The 24,141-nt window shown below is 43.9% G+C and overlaps 1 protein-coding gene across 1 annotated transcript in view; it reads left to right on the top strand.

Annotated features, from left to right (window-relative positions):
* Nucleotides 1-24,141, top strand: part of CHEK2 (checkpoint kinase 2) — a 145,563-nt gene that overhangs the window by 85,110 nt on the left and 36,312 nt on the right. Inside the window, exons 8-14 of the mRNA XM_073582699.1 lie at nucleotides 2,316-2,380; nucleotides 5,837-5,933; nucleotides 8,539-8,625; nucleotides 10,611-10,774; nucleotides 13,279-13,394; nucleotides 13,499-13,584; nucleotides 14,427-14,498. Coding sequence (XP_073438800.1) covers nucleotides 2,316-2,380; nucleotides 5,837-5,933; nucleotides 8,539-8,625; nucleotides 10,611-10,774; nucleotides 13,279-13,394; nucleotides 13,499-13,584; nucleotides 14,427-14,498 — 687 coding nt within the window. The remainder of the gene's footprint in view (nucleotides 1-2,315; nucleotides 2,381-5,836; nucleotides 5,934-8,538; nucleotides 8,626-10,610; nucleotides 10,775-13,278; nucleotides 13,395-13,498; nucleotides 13,585-14,426; nucleotides 14,499-24,141) is intronic.

Raw genomic sequence — 24,141 nt, 5'->3', positions numbered from 1 at the left:
GTGTCCTGTACTTTTATAGTGCCAGTTGGAAGCGGTTGCTTGAAGCAAGTTCACGGGATGCGCCGACCCCAAACTTGGCAGGTGATGGCTATGTATTTCAGCGAGGATCTGCCTCTAGCAATCTCGCTGGAACAGATCTCCACCTGCGATTTGTTAAGCTGTTAAATGCTGCTGTCAAACTCTGACAGCGGCACTTAACATATACATGGGGGCTCATCATTCCATGAGCTCATCGGTGACATGATTGTGGGTCACTAATAAGTTGCCATGACAACCAGGGGTCTCCTGAAGATCCCCGTGCTTGTCGTTATGTAGCTCCTTTAAAACTAGACCAGGCTTCAAAGGAGACCACAATTTTTGCTATATGCAATAATTGCTGTTTATAGCCCAAGCAGTCAGACGATCGCAGCTTCAAGTCCCATTTGGGACAGTATAAAGTAAAAAAAAAAGCTTTTAAAATATGATAAAAAAAAAACAAAACATAGGTTCAAATCACCCTCCCCCTTTTCCCCAATTAAAAATAAAGATATTGTTTAAAAAGAAATACATGTGGCATTGCATTATTCAGAAAAGTCGGATGTATTAAAGTATAAAAAAAAATTAATCGTAAAAGAAGAAAAAAAAATAAAGAACGACTACCGTATATACTCGTGTATAAGCCGAGATTTTCAGCACATTTTTTTGTGCTGAAAATGCCCCCTCGGCTTATACACGAGTCATTCAGCAGAAACCAGCGGCGGCAGGAGCCGGTGGCTGGGAAGTCTATACTCACCCCTCCCGTGCCTCGCTGAACGTCCCCTGCATCCTCCTTGTCCCAGCGCTGACAGCTTCTTCCTGCCTTCAGCGATCACACGTTACCGCTCATTGAGGTCATGAATATGGACGCCCATGGGCGTGGAAGCATATTCATGACCTTAATGAGCGGTACCATGTGACCGCTGAAGGCAGGAAGAAGCTGTCAGCGCTGAACAACGGAGGATGCAGGGACGTTCAGCGACGGCACAGCAGGGTGAGTATGAAGGAGGAGGACGGGGGCTGCATGGAGGAGGACAAGGGCAGCACAGAGGAGGACTGGGGAAGGGCAGGGGAAGCATGGAGGAGGACGGGGGCTGCACAGAGGGCATTGGAAGCACAGAGGAGGACAGTGGCAGCATGGAGGAGGATGGGGGCTGCACAGTGGGCATTGGAAGCACAGAGAAGCACGGAGGAGGACGGGGGCTGCACAGAGGGCATTGGAAGCACGGGGGAGGACAGGGAGCTGAGCCATACATAGAAGAGAGAGCCGAGCCATGCGTACTGGGAGGGGGGAGAGCCACACATAGCAGGACAGGGATGAGGGGACAATGTACACCCGGCTTATACTCGAGTCATTAAGCTTAGCCAGTTTTCTGTGGCAAAATTAGGGGCCTCGGCTTATACTCGAGTATATACGGTAAATTTAACTTTTTTTTGTTGTTGCTGTAATTTCACAAAAAATGGTGTAACAAGGGTTCAAAACATCGCATCAATCCCAGGAAACGTACTCACCCCGCGAAAAAGAAGAATGCAGCTACATCGACCGAAAAATAAAAGCGTTGCGCATCTTGGAAAATGGTGACATGGTGACACACCCCAAAAATATTTTTTGCAAACTTCTAATTTTTTTCACCACTAAAATAATTAAAAACCTGAACATGTTTGTGCTCATCAGTATGATTACGGTGATGCCAATCATATTGTATGGTCATTATTACCACAAAATGTACACGTAAAAAAAAAAGAAAATTCCCAAAAAACTGTCAGAATTGCGTTGTTTTTTTTTTGTTTTTTTTTTCATAATTTCTCCCCACTTGGAATTTTTTTCCCTGTTCTCTAGTACACTGTGATAAAATGAATGGCGTCATTCAAAAGTAGAACTCGTCCTGCAGAAAAACCAAGCCTTTATATATCTGTGTGGACAGAAAAATAAAAAAGTTATGGCTCTGGGAAGAAGGGGAGGAAAAAGCAAAACCGTAAATTGGCCATGTTCATGTGCATTGTTTTCTCTCTCTGTAAATATAGTACACTTTCCCCTCACAGAGGAGCTTCCAACCCCAAACAACAAGGTGATGGGGAGACTGCACAGCTCTCCAGCTCAAACGACAACTTGTGAAAACCCTTTTCAAGGAGATAGGTATCTTTTGTGTATAGCCACCTTTAGGGTCTATTTTCAAGACAAAGCAGGAGTATGAGTCAAGCTCTGTACTATAATAAAGGCTGTAATTTGAGGGCAGTGCAACATAATCTTTTCTAATTTAATGTAGAAAATGTAAAATATTTTTTTTTCTTTTGTGCAGCCTTGCTTAATTAAGATTGAAGAAGTCTTCAACTCTGTTGATCACCTTTACATTGTGCTGGAAATGTGAGTACACACAATAACAATGCCCATTTCTGCTAGAGAATCTTATTTTCAATGTGTATCTTGGATGAATGTAATTGGATCAATCTGATCGAAGCATATACAGAATGGGAGGAATAGGGCTAAGCAACAGCACATGTGAAAAAGACTTGGGTATACTAATAGATCACAGACTGAATATGAGTCAGCAGTGTGATGCAGCAGCAAAAAAGGCAAATGCAATTCTAGGATGTATTAACAGAAGCATACAGTCTAGATCACGTGAAGTCATTATTTCCCTCTACTCCTCTTTGGTCAGAACTCATCTGGAATATTGTGTCCAGTTTTGGGCACCACATTTTAAAAAAGACATCAACAAACTGGAGCAAGTTCAGAAAAGAACGACCAGAGTGGTGACCGGTCTGCAAACCCTGTCTTATGAGGAAAGGTTGCAGGATTTGGGAATGCTTAGTTTGCAAAAGAGAAGACTGAGCGGAGACTTAATAGCAGTCTACAAATATCTAAAGGGCTGTCACATTGTAGAAGGATCATCTTTATTCTCATTTGCACAAGGAAAGACTAGAAGCAATGGGATGAAACTGAATGGGAGGAGACACAGATTAGATATTAGAAAAAACTTTTTGACAGAGTGATCAATGAGTGGAACAGGCTGCCACGAGAAGTGGTGAGTTCTCCTTCAATGGAAGTCTGCAAACAGAGGCTGGACAGACATCTGACTGGGATGATTTAGCAAATCCTGCTTTGAGCAGGGGGTTGGACCAGATGGCCCAGGAGGTCCCTTCCAACTCTATGATTCTATGATTATAAGACCTGGCCGCATTATATACTATGGTATTTATCGGTTATACATTCTGTATTCTGTATTTTTACAGTATACTTGTATGTAAAATTAAGAAACTGAGTGTATAACTATTACATCGAAACACTTCAATGAAGATATATCATATATTTTTTTAAATTAGTTCTTAACACCTTGCAAAGTGGCCTATCCCCACATGATGGTAGACACATGATTGCACTGTGACGCTCGCCAATATTTATACAGACAAAGCTGCTCGTCTGGCCGTATGTATGGCTGTGCCTAGTATTTATTACAACATGCCTTAATCAAGTAAATGAGATGAGCTTTCAGTACTAGGTACATCTGTATGTACGGGCAAGCCGCGATGCCTATTTAATGGCTGAAGTGAATGTGGTGCTTTAGGCTTCAATCTTAACCCCTTAGTGACCTGTTCAATTTTTTTAAAAAATCTGACCAGTGTCAATTTATGTAGTAATAACTCTAGAATGCTTCAACAGATTCCATTGACTTTAAGGCTATGTGCCCACGCTAGCGTTTTTAAACGCTCGGGAAAAGGATCCCCTTTCCCAGAAAACGCGCGGAAAAAGACGCGCGTTTCTTGCATGTTTTTTGACGCGTTTTTGACACGCGATTTCTGGGAACATTGGGGATGGCTAAAAACGCTTAGCTATGCGAAAATAATGTGCATGCTGCGTTTTTAGCCGCTAAGCGATTCCTGAGCGGTTAAAAACGCATGCATTGGCACAAAAAGCCAAAAACGCATGCAAATGAATTAGAAGCATCTTGTAAGCATTTCTGCAGCGTCTGAGCCGGCACAAACGCTGCGGAAACGCTTACAAAAACACAACGTGGGCACACAGCCTAACAATGTTTTTCTTTTTTTTTTAGTGACACATCATACTTTATGATAATGGTAAATTTAGGTTGATATGTTTTGCCTTTTATTTATAAAAATGTCAGAAATTTGGCAAAACATTTTTAAAACTTTTCCATTTTCAAACTTTGAATGATTTATCCCTTCAATCCAGACGGTCACACCGCAGACAAACATTTAATAAATAACATTTCCCTCATGTCTCCTTTACATCAGCACCATTTGTAAAATGTTGTCTTATTTTTTTTTTTTTTTAGCATTTTAGAAGGTTTTAGAAATGTAGCAGTCATTTTTTCAAGGAAATTTACAAAACTTATTTTATTTTTTTTTTTTAGGGACCCGTTCAGTTTTGAAGTCACTTTGGGGGTCCTATATATTGGAAACCCGCAAAAGTGACACCATTTTAAAAACGGCACCCCTCAACATATTCAAAATTGCTTTCAGGTGGTCCATTAACCCTTCAGGTGCTTTTCAGGAATTAATTCAAAGTGGCATGACGGGAGTGAGAAAGTTTAATTTTACCACCTAAATTTTGAGAACTTTTGAAAAGACCGTTATAATCGGCAGACTCTAGGGCTGTTATTTGGCCATGACCTGCCTTATAACACAAATCATTGTATGGGAGATAGAAAGGTATCAAAGAAATTAACTTGGCAAATCACCAGAATGAGTACCCAATTTTTTAATCATAAAAAATGTAACTTTTAATAATATTCAGAAAGACATCTTTAGATATGTAAAAATAAATATGACTCAAAAAGAACACTTATTTTGTCTGCAACAATGAGGGAGGGGAGAAAAATCACCCTAGTATTGAACTGATATCTTCCTACCTACATGCGGAGGTTGGCACCCTAGACCTGCGCAGTGGCGCCCACACGTATACCACACATATACACTGCTCAAAAAATTAAAGGGAACACTTAAACAGCAGATTATAACTCCAAGTAAATCAAACTTCTGTGAAATCAAACTGTCATCTTAGGAAGCAACACTGATTGACAATCAATTTCACATGCTGTTGTGCAACTGGAATAGACAACAGATGGAAATTATTGGCAATTATCAAGACAAACTCAATAAAGGAGTGGTTCTGCATCTGTGGACGTCGGGCACTCAGACCATCCTCATGGAGTCGGTTTCTAACGGTTTGTGCAGACACATGCACATTTGTGGCCTGCTGGAGGTCATTTTGCAGGGCTCTGGCAGTGTTCCTCCTTGCACAGACGCGGAGGTAGCGGTCCTGCTGCTGGGTTGTTGCCTGTCTCCTGGTAGTGCCTCCAGCCTGTGGACACTATTCTGACAGACACAGCAAACCTTCTTGCCACAGCTCTCATTGATGTGCCATCCTGGATGAACTGCACTACCTGAGCCACTTGTGTGGGCTGTAGATTCCATCTCATGCTTCCACGAGTGTGAAAGCACAACCAACATTCAAAAGTGACCAAAACATCAGCCAGAAAGCATTGGTACTGAGATGTGGTCTGTGGTCCCCACCTGCAGAACCACTCCTTTATTGAGTGTCTCTTGTTAATTGCCAATAATTTCCATCTGTTGTCTATTCCATTTGCACAACAGCATGTGAAATTGATTGCCAATCAGTGTTGCTTCCTAAGTGGACAGATTGATTTCACAGAAGTTTGATTTACTTGGAGTTATAGTCTGTTGTTTAAGTGTTCCCTTTATTTTTTTGTGCAGTGTATATACAGTGGTTGAAATAAGTATTTGATTATTTTAGATTGTATGAGATGAGTAGACCTGTGACACTTTTTTTTCTCTCTAGGATGGAAGGAGGTGAATTATTTCACAAGATATTGAAATCCAGACCCAGAGAGTCGATATTGAAATTGTATTTTTACCAGATCCTACTTGCAGTCCAGGTAAACTTCACAGCACCACTCCAGCATTTTTTGTTTTCTTTATTGCAGTTAGGGAGTGGTGCCTCTAATATAAGGTCCCTGACCCAATCATTATACTCAGCTGCTGCCATCTTCACCTTCTATCACCACTACTCCCATTGGTCTCAGGCAGTTTGTAACCTGCTGGCTTCTTCCAGTGTTTCTGCACTATTCCAATTAGTATCCAGAATAGAACTAAACACACAGCCTTATCAGTGTATTCCTGTGGTGAATAATGTTATTGTATAACTGTTCAACCCCCTTCAAAGGAATCTGTCAGTAGGGAGGGTCCCATACAATGTTAGGAGAAGAAACCAAGGCTCTTTAAAAACTAGGTGAAAATTAATGAGTAGATTTTATTTTGAGTGAATTATTAGCATTTACAGTACCATAAATATGAATGGCCAATGTTTCAGTACATAACTGACTATGATCACTGCCTATAAGGTATATAAATATAAATTAATTGCCAGACCAACAGTATATGGTGAATAAAATAATCAGATACATGATCCTGCAGGAAATGATTATATAGAGATTCAGCCTCATACAAAAAAGTAGAAAAAACACCAGAAATTAGACACAAAAAATGAAACAAATATGAAGACAGACAAATATAGTAATACACAGGAATGTCAGCGCATATTGTTTAGTACATATGTATAGGCGGATATTTTGTATGTGTGTGTGTGTGTATGTATGTGTATATATATAATATATATATATATATATATATATATATATGTTTACCTTTAGAATTGTTGCCCTTTATGTACAGTTAGGTCCATATATATTTGGACAGAGACAACATTTTTCTAATTTTGGTTCTAGACATTACCACAATGAATTTTAAACAAAACAATTCAGATGCAGTTGAAGTTCAGACTTTCAGCTTTCATTTGAGAGTATCCACATTAAAATTGGATGAAGGGTTTAGGAGTTTCAGCTCCTTAACATGTGCCACCCTGTTTTTAAAGGGACCAAAAGTAATTGGACAGAATAAATAATTGTAAATAAAATGTTCATTTCTAGTACTTGGTTGAAAACCCTTTGTTGGCAATGACTGCCTGAAGTCTTGAACTCATGGACATCACCAGACGCTGTGTTTCCTCCTTTCTGATGCTCTGCCAGGCCTTCACTGCGGTGGTTTTCAGTTGCTGTTTGTTTGTGGGCCTTTCTGTCTGAAGTTTAGTCTTTAACAAGTGAAATGTGTGTTCAAGTGGGTTGAGATCAGGTGACTGACTTGGCCATTCAAGAATATTCCATTTCTTTTCTTTAATAAACTCCTGGGTTACTTTGGCTTTATGTTTTGGGTCATTGTCCATCTGTAGTATGAAACGACGACCAATCAGTTTGGCTGCATTTGGCTGGATCTGAGCACACAGTATGGTTCTGAATACCTCAGAATTCATATGGCTGCTTCTGTCCTGTGTCACATCATCAATAAACACTAGAGACCCAGTGCCACTGGCAGCCATGCATGCCCAAGCCATCACACTGCCTCCGCTGTGTTTGTGCTGGCTTTTTTAGATGTTTTTTAGCAAAGTCAAGTCTAGCCTTTTTATTCTTGATGCTTATGAGTGGCTTGCACCGTGCAGTGAACCCTCTGTATTTACTTTCATGCAGTCTTCTCTTTATGGTAGATTTGGATATTGATACGCCTTCCTCCTGGAGAGTGTTGTTCACTTGGTTGGCTGTTGTGAAGGGGTTTCTCTTCACCATGGAGATTATTCTGCGATCATCCACCACTCTTGTCTTCCGTGGGCGCCCAGGTCTTTTTGCATTGATGAGTTCACCAGTGCTTTCTTTCTTTCTCAGGATGTACCAAACTCTAGATTTTGCCACTCCTAATGTAGTAGCAGTTTCTCGGATGGGTTTTTTCTGTTTTTGCAGCTTAAGGATGGCTTGTTTCACCTGCATGGAGAGCTCCTTTGACCGCTTGTTTCCTTCACAGCAAAACCTTCCAAATGCAAGCACCACACCTCAAATCAACTCCAGGCCTTTTATCTGCTTAATTGAGAATGACATAACGAAGGGATTGCCCACACCTGTCCATGAAATAGTCTTGGAGTCAATTATCCAATTACTTTTGGTCCCTTTAAAAACAGGGTGGCACATGTTAAGGAGCTGAAACTCCTAAACTCTTCATCCAATTTTAATGTGGATACCCTCAAATGAAAGCTGAAAGTCTGAACTTCAACTGCATCTGAATTGTTTTGTTTAAAATTCATTGTGGTAATGTCTAGAACCAAAATTAGAAAAATGTTGTCTCTGTCCAAATATATATATGGACCTAACTGTATGTACATATGCAAATTGTAAGGAAATATAATGTAACCTTGATCTTGATGCTGGACTACTCTAGGATTACTGCCGGCTACTAGTCAGAGGTGAGGTACTTAGGGATCAACAACACACGGCAATTGTGAGCTCACATCTGTCTTATAAACATTTGTTCGTCACCTTACCTGTCAATATAGGGCTAATTTAGTAAACTTTATGAATTCATTAATAAGACAGCCTTTGCAGTATTTTCCATTTTATACTAGATGTTTATCATAAATCTTAAATATATCTCTCCGTTTAGTACCTCCATGATAATGGGATCATACATCGCGATCTTAAACTTGAAAACGTGCTGCTATCTTCCACTAATGAAGAATGTTGTGTAAAGGTGCGTACTGTAAGATTTTTTTTTTTCCTTGTGATGCTTGTCTGATGTAAATGCAATGGGAGAGCTAAAAAAAAAAAAAAAAAAAAAAAGAGCAAATAGATATGTAATGCCGAAGTACATTTATCATAAATTCTGTCAAGTCTTATCAAATGCCACAAACGATATCATATATTTCATGTAATGAACAGCATAAGCTACACCTTTGCCTTCACCTACATATTCATCAGTGAGGAAGACTCCTGGTCATGCGCAGTACGCCTCTCTGAAGCCGGCATGTGTACCTGGCTTCAGAGGATCGATGCAGTGAGGGAAAGAAGCCGTGCGCATGCGCGAGGTATGTATAGTGCTGGTTATGACGCCGTCTCTTGTAAGTTATCACGCCCACAGTGGCATGATAACATGCTAAGTGGGCCAATTAGTTTGAGGACATGAACGCCCCCATCGTCAAATACCTCATCTACATATTATAAACAGACTTTAGAAATACTTTTTCTGAAGATCTGTTTGCGTGTAATGTAATAAAGGGACTGTTAGGCAGGGTATTTAGACACAACTGCTGGTGGTTTGGGAGGCACAGGGGACCTGACAGGTTCCCTTTAAGTGAGTCGTTGCTACATTTAAAATGGTTGTCCACATCTCATTGTTTTAAAATGGGCATTTTTAAGTATTTTTAAACCCAAAAAAGTAAGATACTCCCTTATTGGACCAACGGTGGTCTCTTTGCTTCCTCTTTTGGTTGGTGATGTCATGTGACCACTTCTGCCAATAAACGGCTACTGATCAGCTGCTGTGCTGACGTTACGTCTGATCCAGAAGAGGGCATTGATAACATGTAGTGAATAGCAGTGCTAACAATAAAGTGGTCCCTTGAGTTACTGTTGTCATCCTGGGATTAGTAAATATTGTATATTGAAAATATAACCTGATACTATAACATTATGGAATAAAATCAGAAAAAAGGAGGGACGTTTCCCCGTGCAAGATCATATGGGCAGGTAAAGTGTAAGAAAAATCGCGGTACTAACTTGAGACGGTTGTGCACAACTAGGCCCAATTCTAGAGACAGGGATAAAGACACCTCCGAGCAAGTGCAGGCTACTCCTCCGTTACGCCATAAACCTCCATCTGCTGCTGTCAGAATCTGAGACTCTTGGGAATTACGGAAGCCAAGAGTCAAAGGTCGGGCGCTGTTGTGGGAAATTGTTGTGATATCCTTTTGGCGAATAAAAACTTTTCTAAACATAGAATGTAAACTACGCATTTCGGTAGAGGTTTTTCACCTTCCTCAGGTTCATAGGTATAAATAATGGACCATAGAACTTTATATACACGCAGCTACAAGCACCCCAGCAAGAGGAGTGGTTCATGGGAGGGTTGAAACAGATATGCATAAAAATATATACAATTAGTTGTATCGGGGAACACTCCCAAAAAGAATCAGATTCTGGGATGAAGGTGGTTGACTGAAAACCTAAAACCCATTTCACATTGGTAATAAACATTGTATAAAAAAATATAATAATCAAATCGGCCTAAAAAAATGTATAGAAAACTAGAAAAAATAGAATTCGGACGTGCTCCGCAACCTCGTTCAGGCCTTTTCATGGCAGAATTTGTATTTTAAAAAATCAAAAAGTCTCCCACTTATTTAAAACAGGGAGTTGATCTGCGATCATTGTTGGAATGTACTTTGTAGAGGTAGTTGGAATAATGCTAAAATCTTTTTGGTGTTGCAATGTTAAATGACGTGAAACACTGTGACCTAAAAAAACCCTCTTCTGGCAATGGCAGCGTAGCTGTGCTAGTCTGACACTGTGTGTGATATAATAGACTCATTAATGATTTATCCTACGGTATGAGCGAGTGACGCTTTCTACACTGAGAACAGGAGCGTTTTCATGGTATTGCGCAAAACCCAGTTTTACCCTTGATAATTTAGTTTTCTGGCAAGTGAAGTCTCTTTTAATCACCGATTCATTCTACAGATCACGGATTTTGGGCAGTCCAAAATTCTTGGTGAAACCTCATTAATGACGACTTTGTGTGGGACACCCAACTACTTGGCTCCTGAGGTGTTGGTCACAGCTGGCACAGGCGGATATAGCAAAGCGGTGGATTACTGGAGTTTGGGAGTCATGCTCTTTGTTTGGTAACTATTCTCATGAGACACCCAAATTAATTATCACACTACGGAGAACTATGGTGCATACTGCGAGAAATAACTAGATTGTAGGATCAATTCATACAACAATCTTGGTTCACAACTAATGATTTTAATATAAAAAGTTTGTAATTACAGAATATTATATATTCTGCGTTCTCAGTATAATCAGATGTCCTCTTGACATTTCCTACGACTGCTTTCTATCAATGTAGAAATACTGTTTGGATTTACCATGCTAATTGAAGCGTTACTGTGTGACTGCTGGAACATATACACGGACAAAATTGTGACCATTTAGGGGTTATGGAAGACTACTCTACTTAAAATTTCTTGTAAATCAAGAAATTTTGAATAATTCTTCATGACTTAAGATTTTCCAATTCAAGATATATGAATTTTAGCATTTGAATAGAAATAGACTGCATATGTCAAAATAAAACTCGTAGAGCAGGTAAATCATGGTCCCGTACTGATGGTCCCGTCAGCATATAGTGGCTGCTGGGTAGTGGGCATACACCAGTGGGATTTATAAGTCGACCCCCTTGTCTAGAAATTTATAGACGAATATGTGATTTGGTGTGTAAGATTGGTGATCCACCCATATCCCAAAACGGGTACGCCCCTATGTAGAAACCATGCCTCCAGATTATCTCGAATGGCTAGAGCGAATTATAAATCTCTCGCTTAGGAAGAGATGCCCTTAAAGAGAACCTGTCATCAGAAAAACTAGGATTTTTGGCACTTACTGAAAAATCCCTTTCTCATAGCCATCATTGGGGGGACACACAAAACCATAGATGTATACTGCTGTCGCCAGGAGGATGACAGTAAGAATTACTGTTAAAGAATTGTTGGCTCTTCCCAAGCAGACAACACACACCTACAGACACCAGATAGTGAGAAAGCCGTAAGAAAAACTGTTTATTAGATAAAGCATTCCCCTTCCTGTTTGGATGATGTTCAGGGACTGGTACACTGCGCTGAAAAGGCTGTCATGCCATGTCTACAGCTTGGGTGCCTGGTCAGTGTCTAGGTCCTATTTGGACTCTTAATGGTGGTATGATTATTGTAGTGACTGTGCTTAGGAAAAGGGAATCGAGATGGTGAGTGCCAACGAACAGACATAGCAAGATGGAAACCGAGACATTGAAATTGCTTGAGACCAGTTGGACTTCGGCCACAATCTTCTAAATTGGTGCAGAGTAGCTGGTGGGTCTGACTCCCTCTAGGTAGTGGACAGAGTACTAGATGATTGTCGGCATAGGTAAACACTCCATAACTATGGCCAAGATCTGGACACATTGATAGGCTTGGACACTGATGGGGACAGAGTAACAACCCATGCACAGAAAGGGTACACTCGTCTCAGGTCAAAGGGGGCAACTGAGATAGAGGAGGCGGGGTAAATGCGGGGAGCGAAGTGCATATCGGCATGCAGCCATGGCTTCCTGTGTCCCAGACAGGGCTGTGGAGTTTGTAAGCCAAACCACCGACTCCTCAATTTCCCTGACTTGTGACTCCGACAACCCAGCCCTGGTCACTACTGAGCATGTACATAAAGTGCAGCACAGATTCATCTCCACTAAAAGCTGAGATCCTTAGTTCAGGAACAGAAGACTTTTATAGGAAATTTCATAACTTTCCCAAATTATTATGAAATCATTTACAGCACATCCCGCATTGTACTACTGTACGCAATTTATTATATATTAGGAGTCGAAGTTGGTCCATTTCATATCAACTTTGACTCCGACTCCAAAAAAATGAACACTGACTCTACAGCTCTGGTCCCCCACTTAAACAACCAAGAAAAATTGTTTATTTGTTGTCATAGTGCGAATCTGCAGATAAATACAGTTTCAAACATATTCAGCTGTTCGATTTGTGATTGTTTCACTGCAAGAAATAAATTACATCACATCAGACAACCAAATATGTTTAAAACTATATTTATCTGCAAATCTGCACTATGGCTGCAGGTAAATGGTTTTCTTTCTGATGACAGGTTCCGTTTTAAATGAAAAATAAAGAAGAGCTAGACAAAAGGCGGCATGCCAGGGATGGAATTGCATTAGACCACCCTCCCATACTGTGCATTCAGAGTCGAGGGCCTTGTGGATTTGTAGTGTCGGGGTCTGACTGTCTTCACAGGTTGCAGAAGATGTGTAAGAAATCATTTGTATTCGATTATGTCACAAGGAGCATAAAGAGAGGGGTGAGTTATAGACTCTGCTGAGTCAAGGATTTTGCTACATCATTTCCTAAGTAACTTAAAGGAAAGTTGAATTAAAGATATATATAGTGGGACAGATACCCCATAAGTCAAGGTGCCACCTTTCACATGCAATTACCACTAAACAGGTCCTGCAGTGAGGCAGAAGTTGTTGGGAAAAATTCAAAACAAATAGACAAAATCTTAATATTTTCCACTATAAAATATATTTTATGCATTCTGCACAGCGTTTCCTGATACAGTTACATTTTTACAGCCTTAGTGGGTACCAACCATTTTCGGAAAACAATTGCAATATGTCTCTAAAAGATCAGATCACAGGAGGATTTTACCACTTTATTCCAGCTGCTTGGAGTGCTGTATCAGAGTCAGGTAGGACCTAAATTGCAATTATGTATTACCCAATCTGATGTCCATTATTGAAGATGCAACATTTACGAGCACATAACTATATATCACAATTGTATATTTTTCAGCACTAGACCTTGTTAAGAAGCTGCTGGTTGTTGATCCAGAGAAGAGACTCACAACACTGGAAGCCCTGGAACATCCCTGGCTGCAGGTATTAATGCAGACTCCGTAAATTCTCACGTGTGTCCAAGGGTGGGAAACCACTCGATCTGTATATGACTTCATATAACTTTTATTTGCTGCAGTGCAACATTTGGGCATTGAGGAACATTACTCAAAAGCATGGCAGCACATCTCTTTGAAAATGACCTAATCACTTTTAGGCCATGACATTGTTAACGGTTGTTTCTCCAATCATAATGTGCAGGTAAACCCAGCACAGTTAGTGTCATATAGTGCATTTTACAGATATACACACACCACACACACACTTAATTTTCTAGATGCTTTTTAGAAGTGTCTATTGGGATGTATGCAAATTGTCTCTTAAGAGAGCAAGAGGACTAGAACTCTAGTGCCACCTATTGGAATTAGCAATCCTAAAAGTCTATGTCGACCCTTTAACGAGCCTTGTCATATGACTTAGGATAAGAGCTAAACCAGAATCTCAAATTGCAGACACTGTGTTTCGGGGTACTGCCCCTCGTCAGACAAGGCTCGTTAAAGGGTCGACATTGACTTTTAGGATTGCTACTTCCAATAGGTGGCACTAGAATTCTAGTCCTTTTCCTCTCTGAAGAGACAATTTGCATATTTCCCCGAGGAGCTTTGCGGCTTTAAGTTTTCTCATCTCAGCATGCTTAGCATGTCAGTCTCCGCAAGGAGAAACGATTCTTCTTGCATATTGGGATGTAGCAAGTTGCAAAAACCCTTAGAAAATGTGGCTCATGGCATGAACACCATAGTCTTTTGTTTCAATCCATTATTCATTTTGATTGGTTCTGCGTTCTAAAATGTATTCATCATGCATGATCGCTGTTGTATTTCTCTTAGGATGACGACATGAAGCTCATTGCTGACCGGCTAATGTATGAAGATGCTCATCCAATGCCACCTCCCTCCCAGGTACTATGTCTTTGTCTACAGCTTCATTTGCTACTTTGTAGGGCACTTATATACATACATACAGTGTGAATTTATGTGTGTACATAGTATAATATAATATACAGCTCTGGCAAAAATTAAGAGACCACTGCAAAATTTTCAGTTTGTCTGATTTTTTTTCTTTATAGGTATATTTTTCAAGAAAATGTAAATTGTTTTTTATTCTACAAACTACTGACAACATGTCTCCGAATTTCCAAGCACTAAATTTTGTATTTAATTTTCAGAAAATTAGAAATGGTCAAAATAACAAAGAAATGCAGTGCTTGTAGACCTCAAATAATACTAAGAAAGCCAGTTCATAATCATTTTGAAACAACAATACTAATGTTTTAACGCAGGAAGATTTCAGAAATCAATATTTTGTGGAATAACCAGGGTTTTTAATTACAGTTTTCATGCGTCTTGGCATGCTTTCCACCAGTCTTTCACACTGCTTTTTGGTGACCTTATGCCACTCCTGGTACAAAAGTTTAAGCAGTTCTTTGGTGGCTTGTGACTATCCATCTTTCTCTTGATTGGTTACATTCCAGAGGTTTTTACTGGGGTTCAGGTCTGGAGATTGGGATGGCCATGACAGGGATTTGATGTGGTGATCCTTCATCCACACATTGATTGACCTAGCTGTGTGGCATGGCACATTGTCCTGCTGGAAAAACCAGTCCTCAGAGTTGGGCAACATTGCCTGAGCAGAAGGAATCAACTGTTTTTCCAGGATAACCTTGTATGTGGCTTGATTCATACGTCCTTCGTAGAGATTAACCTGCCCAATTCCAGCCTTGCTGAAGCATTCCCAGATCATCACTGATCCTCCACCAAATTTCACAGTGGGTGCAAGACACTGTGGCTTGTACACCTCTCCAGGTCTTTGTCTAACCATTAGAAGACCAGGTGTTGGCAGAGCTGAAAATTATACTCAGCAGAGATGATTACCTTACTCCAGTCCTCTATGGTCCAATCCTTATGGTCTTTGGCAAACTTCAGACTGGTTCTCCTTTGCTTCTCTTTGATGAAAGGCTTTTTTCTAGCTTTACATGACTTGAGCCCTGCCTCTAGGAGCCTGTTACGAACTGTTCTCTCCATGCACTTCACGCCAGCTGCCATTTGCCATTCCTTTTGTAGGTCACTTGATGTCATCCTGCGGTTGCTGAGTGACATTCAAATAAGATGACAGTCATCCCGGTCAGTGGAGAGTCATTTTCGCTTTGTTGTCCTCAATGTCTGCTGCTTGCCCTTGTTGTATTGGTCTGCCATCTTAGAAATTTTAAGGATGGAGGCAACATGATGCTCACTGTATCAGTCTGCTAGTAAAGCCAGAATTGAGCCCTTCTTTTCCTCACTCAAGACTTTTCAACTCCTTTTACATGGTTAAAAGTTATTTTTTTCATTGCTATTACTTTTGGGATATTACTAGCACTTGTTTTGCCATCCAGCTTGTCCTATTGCAAGAGGATTGTGAACACCACAGAAGGGATTTTTATACTTTCCTTCATTAAATAAGATTTGGTTCAGGTGATCACCTAATCGGAAGCACATTAAGTAAAATGAGGTGTACTCTGGTTGGAATTCAACTGACACTGGAATGGAATGGCTGTCAGATATGTAGAGAAGCTGATTTTTATAAAACTGTGCAGAGGTCTCTTAATTTTTACCAGAGCTACAGTGGGGGAAATAAGTATTTGATCCCTTGCTGATTTTGTAAGTTTGCCCACTGACAAAAACATGAACAGTCTATAATTTTAAGGGTAGGTTAATTTTAACCCCTTAATGACCAGGGGTATTTTTGGTTTTACATTTTCATTTTTCCCTCCCCTTCTTTCCAGAGCCATAACTTTTTTATTTTTCCGTTTATATCGCCATGTGAGGGCTTATTTTTTGCGGGACGAGTTGTACTTTTAAATGACATCATTGGTTTTACCATATCGTGTACTCAAAAACGGGAAAAAAATTCCAAGTGCGGTGAAATTGCAAAAAAAGTGCAATCCCACACTTGTTTTTTGCTTGGCTTTTTTGTTAGGTTCACTAGATGCTAAATCTCACCTACCATTATGATTCTCCAGGTCATTACGAGTTCATAGACACCAAACATGTCTATGTCCTCTTTTATCTGAGTGGTGAAAAAAAATTCCAATGTTTGCTAAAAAAAAAAAAAAAAAAAAAAAAAAATTTGCGCAATTTTCCGAGACCTGTAGCGTCTCCATTTTTCATGATCTGGGGTCGGGTGAGGGCTTATTTTTTCCGTGCCGGACTGACGTTTTTATGATACCACTTTTGTGCAGATACGTTCTTTTGATCGCCCGTTATTGCATTTTAATGCAATGTCTTGGTGACCAAAAAAACATAATTCTGGCGTTTTTAATTTTACTCTGTCGCCTAATTGGGGGACACAGAACCTTGGGTGTTATGCTGCTGTCCACTAGGAGGCGACACTATGCATAATCTGAAAAAAGATTAACTTTGGCTCCTCCTCTGCAGTATACACCCCTGGACGGCGTCAGCCTTCTCCAGTTTTTGCTTAGTGTCGCAAGGAGGCACACCTTTTTTCTTCCGTTTTTTTTTTTTTCCTTTTTTCACGGAAATACAGATGAAGAAAAGTGGGTCTCCAGCGAGACTCCCGGCATGGCTCCCTCCTCGGTCCCCTATTAGGGGTACCCGGTTGAGGTTGAGGTGGTTTTTTTCCCCATGTCGCTCCCTCCCCAGTCCCTCGGGTCCTGGTTCGAGGTTGAGACCCCCCTCCTTCCCCAACACCCTTAAGGGGTCTGGGTTGAGGTCGAGGCGAGGATGAAGACCCCCTGACGGTGACAGACGCACCCTCCCTAATCCCCCGCAGGGGGTATTAGGTTGAGACGCCTCAGGTAGGGTCGGAGATCAGGCAGCATTCCGCAGCTTCCAGGGACCCCAGGCCGGCTGAGGGATCCTGTGGGGGCCGGGGGAGGGTGCGGACTGGATGGCACAGCAGAAACAGGGCTTTTGCTGCGTCCCTGTCTCTGCAGCAGCAGCGGCTCCATAGCCCTTCAGGGGCCCCCCATACAAAAACCGCTACCCCTGCTACCCCCACCGCTATCCAGTCGACCGTTCTGGGGGGGTCTGGTACAAATCCGCCCCCCCCCCGGACTACCGCGCCGCTCTGGAGCCCTCCTGGGCATCAGGCTTCAAATTTAGACCGCGGCTTCGGCCTAGCTGAAGCCGCCGCCTTTTCCCCGCCCCCCGGATGACCAAAATGACACACTGGAGTGTCATAGAAGGGGCGGATTGAGGCAGAAAGGGCGCGTTTTTACACAGCCCAGCGCGCCCTTTTCAGCTCTCCGCCCCCTCCTCCCTCTCCTCAGAGCCCCGGTGGCCATTTTTTCTGGATGAGATCCAGGAGAGAAGCATCACAGCGGTCTCCGGGGGGCACAGAACTTGGATCTGTCGGCGCTGGACCTAGGGGCACACCGGTGGGGTAAGCTCACAGCTGGGTTCTCATTACTCAGCTGTGAATCTATACTTCCTATAAGGCTTTCTGTGGGTTCCCTCTGTGTAGCCACCCCTGTACGATCCCTTATAGCCAGCCTCTGTGCACTATGCCGGGCTCAAGGAAGAGAACCAGGCAGGAATGTTTCTATGCATTCTGCACAGCCTGCAAAGCCACGCTCTCTAGTGGCAGCACGTATCCGCACTGCCGGGTCTGCATCCAGAACTCTGGGTCAGAACCCCAGGGAGTCCCTACTGACGCTTCAGTGTCACAGGCCACGCCGGAATGGGCAACTCAGATGTCTCAGTCTATGTCACAGTCCATAGACAACCTAACTGCTACATTGCTGCAAGCTCTGCAGAGTCGGACCCCGGCTATGGACGGTACACAGCAAACGGACAGCTTGTCTCAGGAACATGCTGCTTCTGACTCTCACAGACGTAAGCGGACTCACAGGTCTCGATCACCTGAGTCGCACTATAGCACAAGGTCGTTCCCCTCTAGGGAGAGACAGCGTCATTCCAGGTCTCCTGGGCAGTCCCCTGCCACAGACAGACAGTGCAATTTACCACAGGGATCCCCCACCACAGAAGACCCCCGCCCCAGGTCGCCCTCCAGGGATCACCTTAGTGAGGCACAGGATTCGGAGGGCATCTGTGACTCCGACTCAGATAATGAAACGGTCAGGTCCGTGGTACCTTCTCCCCCTAGCAATACAGCGCTAGTTGAGGACATAATTTCTTCTATTCATCGGGTGCTAAAAATTCCAGAGTCGCCCCCGGAAGTCCCAAAACATAGGATTTGCTTCGAAAGTGTTCAAAAACCACCTAAGGTCTTCCCTAATCACGATGAGTTTGAGAAAATACTTACCAAACAGTTTGCGCAGCCTGACAAAAAATTCGCTAATCGCAAATATCTGGAAGCGAAGTACCCTTTCCCACAGGAAGACACCAAACAATGGGCAGATCCACCTGAAGTGGACCCTCCGGTTTCTAGGCTAGCAGCGCAGACTTTACTCTCTCTGCCGGATAGCTCAACCCTCAGGGACGCAGCAGACCGGCAAGTAGAACGCATGGCTCGTTCTATTTTCGAAGCGGCAGGCGCCTCTCTGGGCCCTGCGTTTTGCTTCAGTTTGGGCAGCCAAGGCCATCCTAGCTTGGGCCAAAAGACTACAGGAGGGTCTTCAGGCTTCAAATCCTGAACTCTCGGACCAAGCGGTCCAGATGGCAGTGGTAGCAGACTACATGATTCATGCAGCCCTGGATTCCGCCAGAGGTGTAGCGGGAATAGCATCAAACGCCATCACGATCCGACGCATCCTCTGGCTGCGAGAATGGAAAGCGGATGCGGCCTCAAAGAAGTCCCTCACGCGACTTCCGTATTCTACTGGTAGACTTTTCGGCGAAAAGTTGGACACCATGATAGCCAATGCCACCGGGGGTAAGAGTACCTCTCTCCCTCAACTAAAACCGAAACGCACGTTCAAACGAAGAAACCAGACGCGATTCCGATCCTTTCGGAATTCCTCGGGCTGGTCCGTTTCGCGCCCAGTGCAAAACCGCAACCGTTCTCCACGCAGAGACAACTCACGGACGCAGCAGCGACCGGACAGGGCTTGGCAGTCGAAAGCAGGCCAAGCGAAACCCAAGGGAGGAAAACCTCAGAACTTCACTTCATCATGACTCGAGACCTCCGGAAGACACCCCACCAGTAGGCGGCCGACTTTTACTCTTTCAGCAAGTCTGGCTGCCTATTACAGAAGACAGGTGGGTCAGGGAAATAGTGTCTTCCGGATACAAGATAGAGTTCACTTCCGTTCCACCGAACCGGTTCTTCCTTTCTGTTCCTCCAACACCACCAGAAAAGGCTCGTGTCTTCCACCAAGCGGTTTCCTCTCTCCTTCAATCAGGAGTTGTGGTGCCGGTTCCCGCGAACGAGAGATTCCGAGGATTCTACTCAAATTTGTTTGTAGTCCCCAAGAAAGGAGGCGGCGTCCGACCCATACTGGACCTAAAACAGCTCAACAATTACGTACGGGTCCGTCATTTCCGCATGGAGTCCCTCCGGTCCATCGTTGCATCCATGGAGCAGGGAGAATTCCTCGCCTCCATAGACATACAGGATGCGTATCTCCACATACCAATTGCTCCCGCCCACCAAAGGTTTCTCAGGTTCGCGGTCAACCAAAACCACTACCAGTTTGTCGCCCTTCCGTTCGGACTCGCCACGGCTCCAAGAACGTTCACCAAAGTCATGGCGGCCACCATGGACGTCCTGCACTCAAGAGGCATTCTAGTCGTCCCGTACCTGGACGACCTCCTCGTCAAGTCTCCCACTTTCAAAGACTGCGAGGTCAGTGTCTCAATCACTCTAGACACTCTGAGTCGCCTGGGATGGCTAGTCAACCTACAGAATTCGTCGACCATCCCAACTCGGACTCTAACATTCCTGGGAATGGTATTCGACACCACCAGGGGCCTGGTGCTCCTTCCCAAGGACAAGACACTGGCCATCCGTCTGGGAGTTCGCACACTCCTTCGCAGTCCTCCTCGATCTCTCCGGTTTGCCATGAGAATCCTCGGCAGGATGGCAGCAGCAATAGAGGCAGTGCCATTTGCCCAGTTTCACCTCAGGGTCCTTCAGCTAGCCATACTCAGATCTTGGGACAGGAACCCCTTCTCCCTCGACAGGGAGTTCAGGTTGACGTCATCGACCAGGAGGTCCCTGCACTGGTGGCTCAAACCAACCTCGCTTACACGAGGGAAGCCATTCCTCTCAGGACAATGGAAGATCCTGACTACAGATGCAAGCCTGACAGGCTGGGGGGCGGTACACCTACATCACAGGGCACAGGGCAAGTGGTCACCGAGGGAAGTGACATTGCCCATCAATGTTCTGGAAATCAGGGCCATTCTCTTGGCACTGAGAGCCTTTCATCACTTGCTTGCAGCCTCGCACATACGGATACAGTCGGACAATGCCACGGCTGTGGCATACGTGAATCACTAAGGCGGGACCCGCAGCGCCCAGGCAATGAGAGAAGTGGCTCATATCCTCCGCTGGGCGGAAGACACAAGGTCGGTTCTTTCTGCGATACACATTCCGGGTGTAGAAAACTGGGAAGCCGACTTCCTCAGCAGGCAAGGAATGGACTCGGGGGAGTGGTCTCTCCATCCCGAGATTTTTTACCAGATCTGTCAACGATGGGGAACCCCGGATGTGGACCTAATGGCATCCCATCTCAATGCCAAGGTTCCCAATTTCATGGCCAGGACACACGACCCGCGGTCGCTCGGAGCGGATGCCCTGGTCCAGGACTGGTCCCAGTTCCGACTCCTGTACATTTTTCCACCCCTCCCCCTAATAGCCAGGGTCGTGAGGAAGGTCAAGCAAGAGGGAGTTCCGACCATCCTCATCGCGCCAGACTGGCCCAGACGTACTTGGTACGCCGACATCGTCCAACTTACGGCAGACGCCCCCTGGCGTCTACCCGACCGCCACGACCTTCTGTCTCAAGGTCCGTTCTTCCACCAGAATTCAGGGGCCCTCAATTTGACGGCATGGCCCTTGAAACCTGGATTCTAACCCAGGCAGGTTTTTCACCGGCAGTCATTGCAACTATGATCAGGGCAAGGAAGCCTGCCTCTGCCAAGCTCTATTATCGTACCTGGAGAGCCTTCTTTTCTTGGTGCGAATCTCATGGACAAGTCCCACTCCCTTATTACCTCCCGAAGGTACTATGTTTTCTTCAATCGGGCCTAGATGCCAAGCTATCCTTAAGTTCGCTTAAGAGTCAGGTGTCGGCGCTTTCAGTCCTTTTTCAAAAGCGCATTGCTATTAAACCGTAAGTAAGGACTTTCATCCAGGGAGTTTCCCGATTGGTTCCTCCCTACAAACGTCCGATGGATACGTGGGACCTCAATCTGGTCCTGACAGCATTGCAAGCTCCACTCTTCGAACCTCTTAGAGAAGTTCCACTCTCCATTCTGTCTCAGAAAGTGGTTTTTTCTAGTGGCTATCACCTCGTTACGCAGAGTGTCGGAATTGTCAGCACTTTCCTGCAGACGACCTTTCCTAGCCTTTCACCAGGACAAGGTGGTTCTCCGCACGGTACCATCCTTCCTTCCGAAGGTTGTGTCCAACTTTCACCTTAACGAAGAGATTTCACTGCCTTCCCTTTGCCCGGTTCCGGTACATAGAGTGGAGAAGGCTCTGCATACGCTTGACCTAGTCAGGGCATTGCGGATTTACGTGTCCAGGACTGCACCTTTCCGGAAATCCGATTCCCTCTTCATTCTTACGGAAGGTAGTCGCAAGGGGTTGCCGGCTTCCAAGGCTACCCTTGCCAGGTGGATCAAGTCCACCATACATGAGGCCTACCGACTTAACAGTTCCCCTCTTCCGGCCGGTATCACGGCACACTCTACACGGGCAGTAGGGGCCTCCTGGGCCATTCGGCATCAGGCTTCGGCACAACAAGTGTGCAAGGCGGCCACTTGGACTAGCCTACACACGTTTACGAAACACTACAGTGTTCATACCCAGTCCTCAGCGGATGCGAGCCTGGGTAGACTGGTTCTGCAGGCGGCAGTACCCCAAGTCTAGGGGACTGTCGGCACAATATTCGTCCACTGCTTCCCACCCAGGGACTGCTTTGGGACGTCCCAAGGTTCTGTGTCCCCCAATTAGGCGACAGAGTAAAGGAGATTTTTGTGTACTCACCGTAAAATCTCTTTCTCTTAGCCTTTAATTGGGGGACACAGCTCCCACCCTGTTGCCCTTACGGGCCATTGTTTCCTGTTGAGTTCTCATATTGTTCTTGAGCTCGTACATAGTAGCCTTCTTACAGGCATGGTTATGTTATTTGGTTACGTTCCTCCTTATGCTTTGGCACAAAACTGGAGAAGGCTGACGCCGTCCAGGGGTGTATACTGCAGAGGAGGAGCCAAAGTTAATCTTTTTTCAGATTATGCATAGTGTCGCCTCCTAGTGGACAGCAGCATAACACCCAAGGTTCTGTGTCCCCCAATTAAAGGCTAAGAGAAAGAGATTTTACGGTGAGTACACAAAAATCTCCTTTTTTCTCGCTACGCCGTTTAGCGATCGGGTTAATGCTTTTTTTTTATTGATAGATCGGGCGATTCTGAACGCGGCGATACCTAATATGTGTATGTGGGATTTTTTTTTTACTGTTTTATTTTGATTGGGGTGAAAGGGGGGTGATTTGAACTTTTAGGTTTTTTTAATTTTTTTTTATTTTTAAACATTTTTTTTTTTTTTTTTTAACTTTTGGCATGCTTCAATAGCCTCCATAGGAGGCTAGAAGCTTGCGCAACCCGATCGGCTCTGCTACATATGGGCGATGAGCAGATCGCCCATATGTGGCAGATTTACTGCTGTGCTTTCAGCGCCGACCACCGGGTGGCGCTGAAAGCCATATGCCTGGAACAACCATAGAGGTCTCATAGAGACCTCTGGTTGTCCAGGCAACATGACGCCGATCACGTGACGGGGGTCGGCGGTGACGTCATTTCCAGCCCGGCGGCCGGAAATGCTATTTAAATGCACGCTGTCAGCTTTGACAGTGGCATTTAACTAGTTAATAGGCGCAGGCGGACGGCGATTCCGCTCGCGCCTATTGCGGGCACATGTCAGCTGTTCATAACAGCTGACATGTCCCGGCTTTGATGCGGGCTCAGCGCCGGAGCCCTCATCAAAGCAGGGGAAATGTCTGATGACGGACTGTGTCCGTCATTGGACATTAAGGGGTTAACATTGAGAGATAGAATATAAAAAATAAAATCTAGAACATCACATTGTATAAATTTATTTGCATTTTGCAGTGATAAATATATATTTGATTCCTCTGGCAAACAAGACTTAATACTTGGTGGCAAAACCCTAGTTGGCAAGCACAGCAGTCATACGTTTTTTGTAGTTGATGATGAGTTTTGCGCACATGTCAGGAGGAATTTTGGTCCACTCCTCTTTGCAGATCATCTCTAAATCATTAAGATTTTGAAGCTGTCTCTTGGCAACTCTGATCTACAACTCCCGCCATAAGTTTTCTATGGGATTAATGTCTAGAGACTGTCTAGGCCACTCCATGACCTTAATGTGCTTCTTTTTGAGCCATTCCTTTGTTTCCTT

The sequence above is a fragment of the Dendrobates tinctorius genome, unplaced genomic scaffold (genome assembly GCF_039654945.1).
Source record: "Dendrobates tinctorius isolate UK_male_01 unplaced genomic scaffold, ASM3965494v1 ptg000073l, whole genome shotgun sequence".
NCBI lineage: Eukaryota > Metazoa > Chordata > Amphibia > Anura > Dendrobatidae > Dendrobates > Dendrobates tinctorius.
This window is presented reverse-complemented; position numbering and strand designations above follow the sequence as displayed.